The sequence below is a fragment of the Telopea speciosissima genome, chromosome 9, assembly GCF_018873765.1.
Source record: "Telopea speciosissima isolate NSW1024214 ecotype Mountain lineage chromosome 9, Tspe_v1, whole genome shotgun sequence".
NCBI lineage: Eukaryota > Viridiplantae > Streptophyta > Magnoliopsida > Proteales > Proteaceae > Telopea > Telopea speciosissima.
The window spans coordinates 28,220,441-28,235,716 of NC_057924.1; the positions used below are offsets into that span (position 1 = coordinate 28,220,441).

Genomic DNA, 15,276 nt, shown 5'->3' on the forward strand with positions numbered 1-15,276 from the left:
ACGTGCTTAAGAACGGCCAAAGACGGCGTATTTGTAAAGACTTTGTAAGGTGGAGTATACCTAAACGCTCCTTCGAATTTCATTGAATTACACCCTACACCTCAACCGAGATACCTCGACCAAGGTGAAGGGAGTAGGGGGCAAATGTTACACCATAATTTCCGCTTCAGATCATGACCATACACGTGGACTCGCCAGGAGATAAAACTTGGAGAGCACGCCTACGAAGTCCCATGCACATGACAGTTATTGAGTTATGACGGTTAGAGACCCCCTTTAGAGAAAACTCCCACGTGGACCAGGAATCTCGGAGACAAAGAGGGGACCATATCAAGAACGGAAGTATCAAAAAATCATGCTACGAAGGAGGACTATGGCTAACAAAGAATGGCTTACTGCAAGTTCTCCCCTCCCCTCCATCTATATAAACACAAGGCAAGCCCCATGTAAGAGGACAGGTGGTATTAACATTCAGTAAAAGGAATAGGGTATATTCTTGATCTTTTTCTCTTGGTCTTCGTTCTCTCATTCCCAATTTCTTTCAATTTCCCTAATTAGACTAGGAACTCTGTTTGTAACAAGGATTGTGCGGCAAAAATTCTTGTACAACAGGACCAATTCCTTTGGAAGAAGACATTTTCTGTTTCCTCACTCTTCTAAATTAACTGAGGCTATAAAGCACAATGGAGAAAGAAAACAGAGTTAATAAACATTTGGGATTTTTATCGTCTCTGGTTCTGACACCATGTTGTTCGTCCGGTTCTTAAGGACGATGTCTGACATGTGGCATTTGGGCATCCAATCGATAGTTACATGACAGCCGAGATCTGCATTCTCACGTGTCCTTTTCAAAGGAAAAGGCATCGTTGACTCAGCAATACCTCATTTGCGGCCACCACTTGAAGAGCTCTCGATTGGCGGAGGTGGAATGGAGGACCAAATCTCATCTTTAGTTTCCCCCAAATGTTTAGCGTTTGAAAAAAAGGAAAAATTTGCAGAGATTTGGTAGGATGAATTGCAAGTTTTTCTTTTTCTTTTTTTTTTCAAGGGCGGGCAATTTTGTCATTCTACCCTATCAAGAGCAAAATGATCTAATCATGTTCAAAAAATGCCAGCCATTAGAACATAACGTCACAAACTAACGGGGAGTACTAGAGTGGTACACAGTTTAGAAAGTAGGGGTGCATTTAGAATTAATGAAAGTTCAAGGGGGCATTTGTACATTTGGGCAATTTGAAGAGGGCATTTGAAGAAAACCCAATGGTTAAAGAATGGAACAACTGAAATGAAACATATGTACAGGCCCATGTCTTCATTAAATACAAAAATATCATAATTCCAAGTGAACACCACCCAGCACAATACAAAAGTAGGGTCTGTTATCAACCTCTATACAATTTTGTAAACAGGCCCTTGGATCAACCCTAAAATTTCAATTCCCATACACATACCCATATAAACATGTAGGAATATTTGCAAATACCTAACCCAATCCCAACCCCTAACAACAAGACCTATAAGAGAAAAAAAAAATACAAACAAAAGGTAAGGATAGAATCATGCACAAACTGGCGAGCAATGCATTTGGTAGCGAAGAGAATCGACTTTTCACCTGCATGCACCACCTTATTGTCTTCCCATCTTTAGATATCAAATCATTCTACACATTAAAAAAAAATGCTCCCTCCGCATCTTCATCCAAAGATTTCTTGTGACATGCTCTGGGTGCATTCATAAGCGGATGCTGCCTATATACACTTTCTTTAAATTACCTCTCCCCAATTTTATACACAATTTATCTTCGCAAGAGTTAGAACTCACAGCCATCATCTCATTTGAGCTAAAAGCAACCTGCTTCCAAAAAACAGTATTAACTCTTACTTGGTTTCTCACCCAAAATTCCCTCAGTAGGGCTCTGTGGTGAATCTCCCATATATGATCCATCTGGCTGACGGATACAGATATTCATAGTATTGGATGGAAAAGTTTCCTGAATGATCTACAAAAATGAACATGCAAAGTTCTCATCAGTGAATGCTTGACTTTATACTAAGATCCAATGATAGTCAGATGAGACTGTTAAAGAAAGAAGAAAGAAGAAAGAAGGAAAGATCAAAGAGAAGATACTTAAAGAGGACAAAGATGATGGTTCCACTAATACTATAACTAAAAATATGCCAGACATACAATTCCTGCATAATCAAGCCTATTCATTTACCTGATCACCCTCAGGGCCCTCAGAATGGAATAGAATTGGGCGGCACCGTTTATCCTCATTCATCAAGCTAGAATTCTGGAAGTGGGTAACAAGCGCTGCCTTGCCTTGAATTCGAGCATAGGCTAAAGAAGCAACTTTCTCACTGTTGAACTTCTCCCATTTCTTTCCATTGAATGCCTGCATAATCATTAGATAACCTTAGTTGACTACCCAAGTTTCTACTGCATAAATCTTTCCAGAGCCTTAAGATGCCCTATTTATCATTTTGAGGCAGGTGAGATGTTAGAATAATGTGGCTTGCCAACACAAAACTTAGATACAACAATCTTTCCCTCAAAATGGGCAATGTGGTTGAGTGCTAAGTATATATTAAGCGCCTATCTTTCATTAACTGAAAAATCCATAACCAAACTATAGAAGAAATAAAAACATAATAGTTTCAAGGCTGAATGCAAATGAAACCTCATAAAAGGGGATAATGAGAGAAGGAGACACCATATTGATGAATGCATAGCCTACATTGCATTTGTTCTGCATCCACAAATGGTTATAACCATTAGTCACAATTCAACCTGAGGGAAAATTCAAAGTATTCCTTCCTGACTCCCGACAGAATTACCTTAAAATCAATAGGCAAGTAGAGGAAATCATAGGTACCACGGTGATGTTCATCAATGGCAGCCAACAACATCTTTGAGGTGTACCTGGCACAAAATCAAAATACCATCAACTTCACACCCGATCCTAAAAAAATTAATCATCATCAACTCAATGAGCTGCAGAAATTATTCTTACTTATTCGGGATATTTTTTATCATTAGAGCAGTACGAGTATCTTCACCACTAATAATCTTCTCCAAGTCAAGCTGGTATTGCTTCTTGCTGTCTATCTGGTTTCCATTGCTTTCAAGCCGGCAATTCCGCCCCCGGTCAGCCAAACCATCAATACCAGGGACACCTAGACCAGGATATAGACCACCACCACCAAGGAACATGGGTCCCATCCTACGTGAGGACATCATCCTGAAACTGGGGGAACCATTTTCGGATATGTTTCCTGATAGACCAACTCCAGCATTCACACGACCACCCATGCCCATCATAAATCCCCCATCATTACGGCTTAAGCCCATTCCTCCAAATGCAACTGGACTCATGAAGGATGTTTCTGGCGATTCTGGGAAATATCCAAAATGTCTCTCTAAAGGAACACCAGATGGGGCAGACCCAACATGATGGTGATGGTGTGATGAACCAAGAAAAGGACCATGTCGACTTGAATATGGATGGCTCTGTCCCTGTCCGTTAGAAGAATAGGGATGTCCCATTGACGGTGTTGGCCAGGCAGAAGAATTAGTGTGTTCCGAATAAGGAGTGGCACTGCCCCAGAGAAACTGTGGCCCTGATAATGTTCCAATACCAGATGCACTAGAGGTTGAAGGACCACATGAAGATATATTCCCAGGACTTGGGCTCAATTTTGACTCTGGAAATGGATGAGAATGCTGATAGCCAGCTCCATGAGGAGAGCTAGCACTGTTGAATACTTGGTCAACATGGCCGGCCCGCCCTTGATCCTTCCCAATAGGTGCTATTTTTATAGAATTTGATCCCAGAGGTGGTAAAATTGAAGCTAACCCAGGCAAATGGTTGCTGGCTATAGGACTAATGCTTCCCACACCTGGGGATTGACTCAGAGTTTGCAAAGGGCCATGGTCAACCGGGCTGCTCAGCTGGGCCCAGTTACCTGTCATGAACCAAGCAAGGAAATTAACCTCCAGTATACTCCCATTAACAATAAAAAGAACAAGAACAGGGACTCAAACCAAAATACAGTTATTAATACATCAAGGCAAAGGATCCAGAAAGAGCCTACCTGGAGGAGAATTGGCAATTGGTGAACCTACTTGATGCCTGAAACTCCTAGTTTCATCTTGTTCCAGCTCTTGACTCAATTGCTGCATCAAGCTGCACATACAGGGCATAAAGGCATACGCATTAAATACTAAAAAGATAAACCAAGAATAGTACACTAGTTATAGACTATAATAGGAAGGGAGATATGCAAAGGAGTACAAATTGGAGCTACTTGGTTGGACAAGATGACATTTAGGGGAAAATGATACCTACATCAGACAATAACAAAGGTACAAGATATGAACTGCAACCCTGAGAGTCCAAACTGAGTAATTGTAATACTTTACCAGCATTCATGCAAAAAGAGACAATTTACAGGGAATCTATTCCCAAAAAGGTACTTGGTGAAGATATTCTCAACAAATAAATCCAATTGACAATAGACAAACAACAGGTTAAAATGTCTAATACAATACACAAGACAAGTGGATGATATAGACAAGTCAATTAACAAGTTGACCTGTAAACAAAACCTGATGACACATCATTAATCTGTTAGTTTAGGCAGCCTAGTCAGGGTTGTATTGATTAGAACTACAGATGCATTCACATTTTTGCGCCTTTAGCAAGAGACAAAAACCCCTATTCGTCTACCTTGATGGCAAGAATATAGTGACTCTTGGAGGGGTATAGTAGAGTAGTTTGGGATGCCACATTCTACTTGACAAAACATCAATAATATTTATTGTTGAAGTAACAAAACAGCTTTCATGGGATAAATATGGACTCTTTCGCAACCGGAATCTGATAAACAGATCATCAGATCTCAAGCAGCAGACAGTGACACCATGGTCCCACTGTTCCGAGGAAACCATCAAATTCAACTTGAGTGGTTGCTCTTTCAAAAATTCAGGACATATTAGCATCAGGGTAAAGTTCAGGAACTAGGACACAAAGTGCAGTGTAGGGATTAGCAAATTACTTTTCAGCTTCGAGAAGACAAATTATTTAGGGTTTCAGCACATCACAGTAGCACATCTGGCATGCACAAGAATGCACAATAGTTTATGGTTGATGTCAGGGAAAAGTGGGCTTCCCAGATATTAGGTTTTCTTCGAATGAACACTGCACATAAAGTGACTGGTAGCCATTGTTGCTTTGAACCACAAAAAGAGCCTTCTCGCCCAGGCATTGCCTTGGACAACTATGTCAGGAGTAAAGTTTACTCAAATGGACCAATTTGTCAAAAATCAGAATATTAGCCTGTTGTCCCCAAACTTCATTAGTACTTAGGGGCTGGTCAATCTTCAGATTCAGTCAAATCTTGGCTCAGATCCTGCTTCTCATTCAGTCTTGAATAACTCAGGTTTGACTCAGTACCTTGATCAAATCACATACTACTCATCTAATGGACTAAAGAACAACTAGGTCCCATGCAGATGCATATGCATTATATATTTTCTATGTAAGTTTCAAAATATTTCTCTAACTTCCATAGTTTTATATTTAATTGTTTCCAAACTGAATCACAATTAGAGTTCTTGGTGACCAATCTACCGGATCAGCGAAATCATGAGTGACTTGCTATTCCAAATCCTCAACCACTGAATTCAATTATATTTTATTTATTTTATTAATTTATTTTAAAATAAACATGATGTTTCAAACCAAATTCTGCAAGAAATCAGGCCCTAGGTCTAAAGTTTATTCACTGCTTTCCAGCTACCTTTGAAGCTCTAAACTTTTTTCCAATGCGTATCTGGTCCAAAGGAAGTTGACAAAACAAATTTGCATAACAAATACTAGCATAAAAGTGAGTTGATGGAAACAAAACTCAATACAGGGAAAAGAAGCAGCAAACAGAAAACCCAAGAAAATAAGAAAACTTAAAGCTGGTATATTTGAAAAAATGGTAACTAAGGAAAAAGAGAGAAGGAATCGAATTAAATCCATATACGCACTTCCGACGTGCTCCCCCAGGACGACTAGGCTCGAGCTTTATACGTTTCCCAGCTATGTCACTCCTATTTAATGACCGAAGAGCTGCTTCTGCCGCTCTGACATCATAAAATTCAATAAACTTATGGTGCCGCTTATGAGGTGTCTCCCTGATCTGTATTCATGTAATAGGAAACATCCAAACATGAAATGTCACAAAGAATCATTCAAAACAAACATTATATAAGAACATGAAGGGAAAAATGAACGTTAACAAAGTAGACAACAAACTACACACCTCTTTAACCTCCCCATAAGCCCCAAATATTTGACGGAGATCATCATTTGACACAGAAGGATCCAAATTAAAGACTACAAGAGTTCCTTGGTTAATATCCTTATCTGATGGGTTATCCTGGAATGGCACAAGAAATAGATGAAACGGTGAGTCAACAAAGTGAATATTTAATACAAAAGTGGCTATGGTTTTATCTCAAACCTTTGGTATTGAAAAATGAATGTCAAGCTTTCTCCGACGCAATGGCTTATTTTGCAAGGCACGCATGGCAGTCCGAGCAGCTCGGATATCATAGTAAGATATCATTACAAAGCCCCTGTGCTTGCATGCAGTGTAAAGGGTCCTAATAGCACCATATTGCTATAAAGAAAACGACGTCATGATATCAAAACCATGTACCAAAACACAAAGAAAATGCATTAGAAACAAAGTTGCGCTCTTCAGGAAAGATGGCAGAGATTCAACATCAGTTAAACCACTCATTTGGATATCCAAAAGAAAACTCCAAACACATGCATGCAGCGACTGAACAAAAGGCTGTTGAAAACTTGGCCACACAAATAGGCAGTATGGGGAAAAAATGGTCAGTGAGATAGTGAAGTTGTCTAGATAACAACTCTCTTCATGGGGTAGAGGTACCTGGACCCTCAAGATTTCTACAATAGAAGAATTTTCCTCTAACCATAAATTTCCTTATTTTTGAAGCCAGCAGCTAGACTTGCAATAATGTGCTTGTTGTAACCAAGATTATTGGTGTATTATACATATTCTACTACTAAATTCACAACATGCACCATTATGTTAAATCCAATAATGCTTGCCCAATCAACTTATAGAAGCTAAAGACCAAGTATAGATGATCATGACGACAATGAATGAGATAAAAAGCTAGAAAAGGCAATGACTTTAGACATTACTAATGTAGCATGTATGCTTCTTGCATATCCTTTAAGGTATAAGACCACCGTTGATATAAGCTTGCTAGGAATCAACAAACTTTAGAGTATATAGATAACTAGCCATAGTTGTCAAGGCATCGCCTAGGCACCACCTTGCTCTTCTTGGGTCCAAGGCAACAGCACACCTTGTTGAAAATTCATGAGTTTACATTGATTAATGTTTATTGTTCTATTTTTCGACAACTATGTTTATATTTTATCCTATACTTTGTTTATTATATGCTGATTTTCTCATATCAGGTCATTACTAGCATAATTATGTCATATTGAATTGATATAGCTTTTATTTGCATATTAGCATAATTATATAAAATTATCATTGTTATATCATACATAGTCATATATTGCATGCCTAGGCAACGCTTGGGCGGGTGCCTTGTCGCCTAATCACCCCTCCAACACCTTGGGTCGTCTAGTCGCCTTGACTACTATGTAACTAGCCAATCCATACCTTTAGCTTAAAATGCACGCATGCGTAAAATGGAAAGCTTCTAGCAACTTAAGGATAGTCATAAAGAACTTTTTCAATATTCAGATGAGCGAAAAATAGGGTCTTCGAAGTATTGATATTACCTACCATCAGCCATGTAAATTGAGAAGAGCAAGATACATGCATAAGCATAGAAAGACATGCAGTTGGCATTGACTGAGGGACCAACAAATCAGAAAACAAGACGACAGCTAATTATAATGGTAATTAAGAAAAGCAATAAGAACTACAATCAGTGATTTACGTGGTCCAAGAATCACACTATCTTATTTCTAGGAGTGGACATCTAAGCCCTAATGTTAATACAAAGGAAACAGCATGCCATAAATAAAATGTTCAACTACAATCTTTGTAAGGTGTGATGATATATTTGTATCTTGTATAGAGTCTTCCAAGCTAAAATATAGCCCTGGTATTTTGAGATGAAACATTTCAAACTTATATTTTATTTGAGGATACATTCATGGCCACTGTATCTCATTGTCTTCTATCGATCCCCAAGACATAACACCCATACCAAATTTCAACCAAAAGATAACCCTGACTATCCTACTCAGGCAGACAGCATTACAGCTAGTTGTATTCAACACAATAATTTAAGTGTCTCACTATGTTAGAACATGTTTATACCTTTCTTTTTCTTTTCCTCCTTTAGTTTTGTTGCGGGGGTGGTAGGAAGGTTGAGGGTTGGAGCCACCTAATTTCCCAAGGTTTCCCTTGATGGAAACATCATACAATTGTTTGACAGATGATAATATCCTAAACAGGTATCAATTTAAGCATAGTAGTGACCACTGATCAGTGATACACCCTAAAAGAAGATACTGTCTAAATGAACAATTGGTAGGGATATATGACAGCTCCCCATTGATGCAGAATTGGTACATCGATTGAGTTTCACACTGCATCCATACCTGGCCCATATTATGGTATTATTTAATTCCAACTTCCCAGTCTATATTCTGCCCAAGAATAGCCATCGACCAGCTTTATTTGGGGGTGAATATAACTATTGATCTTCCTGATTTGAAGGAGGATTAATCCCAGGTCAATCAGATTTATTTGAAGATAATTTTGAGAAGATTCTGTGGGAGCCATGCCAGCCTGCATTAGAGAAAGATTCTGTCAAGAAGCCATATTGCGTGAGAGATTTTCTGGTGAAGCCCAGCTGCTTAGCGATGTGTTGATTTCATTTAATTTAGGATTTTAAATTGTGTATCTAGTCCTTGCATGGGGTACTCGGTAACTTTAAGATTGTTTCCTTTTTAATTAGATTTGTTTATGTAATTCGTAGTTTTTAATCCTAGGACTCTTTCTATTTCAGTTCTCTAGATAGATTGGATTTGATTTGTAATTAGTTTCCAATTAGGATAATGCATAGCTTGTAAGGGGATTCCTTTCCACGCAAAGAAGGATTCAATTGCTGTAATTGATTAAAGGTTATAAATAAGGGAAAGCTGCAGGATTTCAGTGGCCAATGAATTGAAGGAAAAAAGAGAGTTTTGGTTTGTAAACCATGCTATGCTGTGAGATGCAGTGGGGAAGGGTGAGATGCCTATACTTGTGAGTGGGTGAGAGACCCGGGAGAGAGTGGGATACTCGATCCAGTCCTATCCTTCTCTATTTTCTATTTTCTTCTTTGTTTCCATTTCAATCGATTTCATTGTGTGATCTGCTACAAGTTCATCAATTGTTGCCCAGTTTTTTGAAGGCCAAATCAGCTAGGGATATAAACGGATAGTCGAAAATCTGTATTAAATCCATGTTCGTATTCGTTCAGAAGAATTCATATTCGAAAAATCATTATTCAGAACTATCCGAATCCGTCTGAAAACTAATAGGATACGAATACGGATATCCCAGTTTCCGACCGATTATTATTCGATTCATTTAGGTATCTGATGGGAATAAACTACCCGAAATATATATCTGTATCCATCTATCCAAATTAGAAAATTAATTAAATATATAAATTATATTTTATAATATCAAATATGTTCAGAAATTTTTCACTTCCTGGGAGACTTTTGGTGGATCCACTGGAAGTTTAGTATTTGGGTATTTCGACATTAGGCATTTATGGGATTAAAAATTAAAATAATACAACCTCGAGTTAAGAGTGGAGTCTGGGTATTTATAGACTCATTGTCATTTCATCATTCGACATTTGGGCATTTGGGCTTAGTTTTTTATCATTTCTTATAATTTTATTATTTTATGCTCATCTTCTGGAGTGTTCGCCTGTTAGGTCGCCCACTAAGATTTTGATAAGACTTATGAGACTTGTTCCTTTCCTTCAATTTGAAGACTGTACTGAGAAGTCAGAAGCATCAAGAAAAATGGGGAAATGGAGACATGGAGAAATAGAGAAACTCGTTCATTATGAGCAGGTCTGTTCGTGAGAAGAGCCAAACAGATCGGATCGTAAGATCAGGCAAGTAGATCTGATCCCATTGATTAGTTCATTTGTACGGAAACTTTCTAGCCTGAAAAGTTTCTGATCTGGAGGAGGTGCTGCTGTTGGGTGGAGAAGGAGAAGCTTGCGATGGGAATCCTTCCTGAATCTCTGAAGCAGATATGTTGTGGATTAGATATTTATCAGATCTGAATCCATAAGTGAAAAGTGGGTTAGATATTTATCAGAACTGAATCCGTAAGTGAAAATAACCATCAGATCTAAAGCTATGGGGGAAAATAATCATCAAACCTGAGGAAAAACCAAGAAGTGGGAATAGATTAGGTCCGTGTGAATCAATAACCAAGAAGATAAATTTGGATCTCTGAAACAGGACCAGAAGAAACAACCCAGATATTTTTTGATTGGTAATTTGACTCTCTCTCTCTCTCTCTCTCTCTCTCTCTCTCTCTCTGGTGCAGTTGGAGAATGGCCAGCAGACATCCAGCGGCCTCATCACTCTTCTCTCTACGACTGCTGTTTCGAATCGGATGGCCGAATGTACCGAATATCCGCTACATCGTCGAATTCAAATTTGGAATTTGTTTTACATCTCCGACGGATATCAAACCGAATTCAGATATCAAATAGGATTTCCGAATTTGAATGCGGATAGCAATGTATCCGCACCGAATCTGGTCCGTTTACCCATTTCTAAAATCAGCATTAAACTTTGTTCAAGAAGATCCTGCCTGGGGCTAGGTCCTTCGTGATCCAGCTCTACATTACCCATTCAGGCATTATTGTACAATCCTCTATCAAAGGCTACACGATATTCACTAGGATGTGAAGTAGATCAAAAAACATTGAAACTTTTGTATGGTGACTCTCACCTAAAGTTTAATCAGTGAATCATAAGACCTATGGATAGTATATCTTGGTTGGGAGCACTGTCCAAGACTACAGTACAGACATGGATTCTGCTTTAGAAGTTTTCACTTTTCGATTCAATGGATGATATTATTATAAACCTCAGTGCTTCATTCGCTGAAAATATATGTGCCCATAAGTGAAACCTATGCTTACTATATTCCACAACAAATTCAATCCTCCGAAACTGCCACGGGGACCATCTCTCTTGACCCAGTAAATAAGACTGAGCTTAAGTAACTAGCAACAAAAAACTCTCAGCAGCATTCATTCCATTTTCAAGCTGGCTGTGATATTTGCTGATGGGATCTCCTATCCATAAGTTAAACAAAGGTTCTTTTATTAAAATAATTTGCATTTTAGCTGAACCATACTGAAATCATGACCTCTCCTTTAAAGTTAACAAAAGAAAATTCCAAACAGAAATTGGTAACTTATTCAAGTAGAGACAACATAAAACTAAATAATCAACCAATACTAAGTAGGGTATAAATCAGAAATTACCAAAAGCAAGCTGAGATGAGATTGCACTGACCTCAAAGAGAGCTCTCAGTTCCGAATCCTCGACATTACTATTGATGTTCCGCACAAATAATGTTCTAGAAGGATGCTCTCCATAGGGATGCTCCCCAGCAACTGCTCCAACACCATTTGGAATACCATACTGACTGTTCCCATTGGCAGAACCACCATCAGATATGGTTATCTTTGACATGCTCGCATTGATGCTCTCCTGAGGATCAAAGTCCATTTCCATACCCCCTCCACTGCCAAAAAGATCATACTCATCCAATTCCTCTAGTTGACTAGGCAGGCCACGTAGGTCAAAATCATCCATGATACCAGCTAAAAGGTCATCCTCATCATCAGGAAGAAGGCTACCAATTGCATTTGGTCCATCATCTTCCAGAGAATCCTTACCTTCAACATCTTGATGTAATTTATTTAAGGGAGCCGATCCATCATCTACAGATTGACCACTGTGCTCCAAGTCTGCAAAATTCACTGCAATTAAAAAAAAAATGAAAACTTTCTGTCAGTGCATAAATCTATATAGAATCTACAAAGAAGAGCCGGGGCATACACTTTTCATGTCGAAGAACAGGTAAGGAGCTTGAGAAAAGGCTGGCATCACTTGATGCATGATATGCATCAGATCTAGATGGAATCCCCCATGCACTGCTTCCAACTCTTCGGGGAAAATTAACTGATGAAATTTTGGAAGGACCTGCAACAAGAAGAGTTATTCGAGAAACATATGGCACAGAATAAATAGAGCCATTCATCATTGGCTATCTAACAGGAAGATATGGAGAACCCCTGCAGCTACCTGAGACTGAAGTATCAGCAGGCTGCTCCATTTGCCCACCTTCTGCCAAAAGTTTAAAAAAACAAAAACGAAAGACACAGAAGACCACCAAATCTTGAGATTCTTTCCTAGGATACAAAAAACACGAAGCAAATTAATGAGTAATACACAGATGCAAATAGTTCTTCAGTCTAAAAAAAAACCAGCAGTGCTAATCTGATTGTGAAAATGGCAGGCATTTACCAGCCTCAGATGCTTTTGAACAGAAATTAGCCCGACAGCACTAAAAATAATCATATCAATATAAAATCCAAATGCTGATGTTATATTGTGAAACCACATTAAGTAAAGTCAATCAATTTAGTCAACAGGAAACCATGCCAAATAGGTATCTCAGTAAGAACTCAAGAGCTGAGCTTAAGAGAATCCTATGGTAGAAGGTTACAAGCTTCAGATAAACCTCCCATGGAGAACAAAATTCAAAATCCTTGAAAAAGTGGAAGCATTAAATGGTTTTGCCGCAGGAATTTGGACCGAATGTCAAAAAGAAGAATTACTGGATGGGCTTACATCCATTCCCGTACCAATACATGCCATAATGTACTACAACAAATAAACTAGTTTTCAAAAAACCGTCCCCCTTAAAAACAGGGAAAGACGAACCCAAGCAGTACCAAACATATATTAAAACAGAATCACATGGAATAGTTTATAGCAACAATAGACAAAATACGAAACCAAAACAGCTACTCTCATCAGTGAAGTTATAGCCGAAAGTTGAAATCATCAAAGTAACTCCAAATACCCCAATATCCGCTTACCATTAAGAACCCAACAAATATTTCGGCAATAATTGAGCTTCAGCAACCAAAATAAAACCAAAAAACAAGCAAAACTCTAAACTTTAACACACCTTCAACAGAAAGAGGAAAAAGGATTACTCTTTCACAAGCCATATTCAGCCGATCACAAACCCCACCTCCACCCCCAACTAAAAACAGAAATATGCCATTGAATGATCGATCAATCTCGAATAAAGAAAAGTTGAAAACAAGAAAAGACCACTTACCGAAACGAATCACACGTGGACGAACCCTAGCACAAGGTGGTCACAGGAGGTCCGAAGCATAAAGAAGAAAAGGAAAACAGCCCTAAAAACACTTCAACCAACCCTGAATTCATAGGAGAAACAGTTCGAGCAACTCCATTACAGTTGGATCTTTTGACAGATTCACAACGAAAATCTTGTCCTGAAACTATATAACGTAAAACAGAAAGATGTTTGTTTCGTCTACTCATCTACTTCCTTCTCTCTCGCCGGAAATACAGAGATAGAGAGAGCTAACCAGACGAGAGGGAAAAAAAAATTACAGAAGAGTGAAGGAGCAGAAAACTTATTGAACAGACGCCACTCTCTTTTCCCCCCTCCTTCTGCAGGAGGGATTCTGCTGTATTTGAATCATGTTTGGCGTCCGTTGACACAACCTTCCCTTCTGCTCTAAGCTCTTCCAATTTTGGGATAATGAGGTTTACAAAAGGAAACTTCTTATTGGATAATTTCAAACCTGGATTTTCAACCTCTATATTCTTTTAAATTACTATACTACCACTGGTGGTTGGTGGTTCACTGGTTTGCGCCCTTGCAGGCTTTGCTGTAATAAATTTCTTCGGCTTTGTTGTGCTGTTTTTGACAGAATATTATGAGCATTATGATGTTTCCCATCGATTTCTACGCTCCAAAATTACTGGCAGCCAAACAACCCTTTTCGTCCTACAGCTCAGTGGCAAGAGAAAGTAACTTTTTTTAGGGTAAAATACATTTTCCCCTTAAATTGCATCCAATGTTCTTAATGCCTCCCTAAGGTTTTGAAAAATCCACCGGCCAACTCCCTTCAAAAGTCCACGTATCATTTTTACTTTATCCCCTAAAGCCATTTAAGTTCACACTATCACCCTTACTTTATCCCCATAAAACCATCTAGGTTCACACCGTTAATTTAGGCATTAAATACTAATGGATCTGAAATTGAAAAATGTAACGTATAGTTATACCCATGTTAAGGTATAATTATCAAAATGCCCTTATTTTCCCCGAAATCCATCTTCCATTTCTAAAACTTCTCTCAAAACTCATATACCTAAATACCCCATTGGCCATTAGTTATTCTTCAATTTCGAAAGGTAAAACCGCAATCAAACATGGCTTTCTGCAATCAAACATGGCTTACCTCTGTCCTGTTATTGTCAAACCAATTGGACCGTAGGAGATTTGATTAAAGAAAGGAAAGAGGAGAAGGTAAGGTTCATTAGAAGCAGAAGTGAACCATGGAGTCACCGACTTCATGAGACGCCTTGTGTAACAGGTAGCCATTCGGATCACGCCAGGGTTTTTATTTTTTCGTTCGATTCTATTTTACCTTTATGATTGCTTCGTCTTGTATTAGGGTTTTGGAATTGAAATAAGATACTATAGAGGACCTGTTTAGCAACTCAATTCTACCTCCTCTTGTCAATGTGTTTATAAATATCTCCAATTTTCAATAAAGGCAATTTTTGGATATACAGAGATAACTTTAAATCGGATTGCAATGGAGTGTTCTGTTGATTTAAATATATGGTTTTCTGAAGTTTCCAAATTTTGAGGTGTATTACTTGGGTGTTGGAGAGATTTCGTTAGGTATCTGCTAATATTATAGAGGCTTCTGGATACCCATTCATTTGGGTTGTGAGATTGAAGGATGAGGGTCAACAGAGGTGGATGGAGAGCGTTTGAAGAGAGGATTGAAGGGTTTCAAACTCTAAATTATTTGGGGAAGATGCGGGCAATTCAGGCAATTAACCTCATCTAGTTCAATAAAAAGGAGTGGATTTGCAGGTTTGGG

At 38.5% G+C, this 15,276-nt stretch overlaps 1 protein-coding gene across 2 annotated transcripts; it reads right to left on the bottom strand.

The window, feature by feature from the left end:
• Positions 1-1,281: 1,281 nt before the first annotated feature.
• Positions 1,282-12,693, bottom strand: LOC122639927 (protein MEI2-like 2). Of its 2 annotated transcripts, XM_043832974.1 has the most exons (13): positions 12,638-12,693; positions 12,416-12,457; positions 12,170-12,313; positions 11,621-12,090; positions 6,513-6,671; positions 6,312-6,428; positions 6,037-6,188; positions 4,095-4,186; positions 3,014-3,965; positions 2,838-2,922; positions 2,681-2,749; positions 2,219-2,395; positions 1,282-1,999 (listed from the first exon to the last, which is right to left on the bottom strand). In XM_043832974.1, the coding sequence occupies exons 2-13, from the start codon at positions 12,444-12,446 to the stop codon at positions 1,871-1,873; spliced, it is 2,577 nt and encodes an 858-aa protein (XP_043688909.1). In that variant the 5' UTR covers positions 12,447-12,457; positions 12,638-12,693; the 3' UTR covers positions 1,282-1,870. The 2 variants fall into 2 exon arrangements, with proteins under 2 accessions (XP_043688909.1, XP_043688910.1); XM_043832975.1 differs by lacking the exon at positions 12,638-12,693 and having other exon boundaries at positions 11,621-12,078.
• Positions 12,694-15,276: the final 2,583 nt, after the last annotated feature.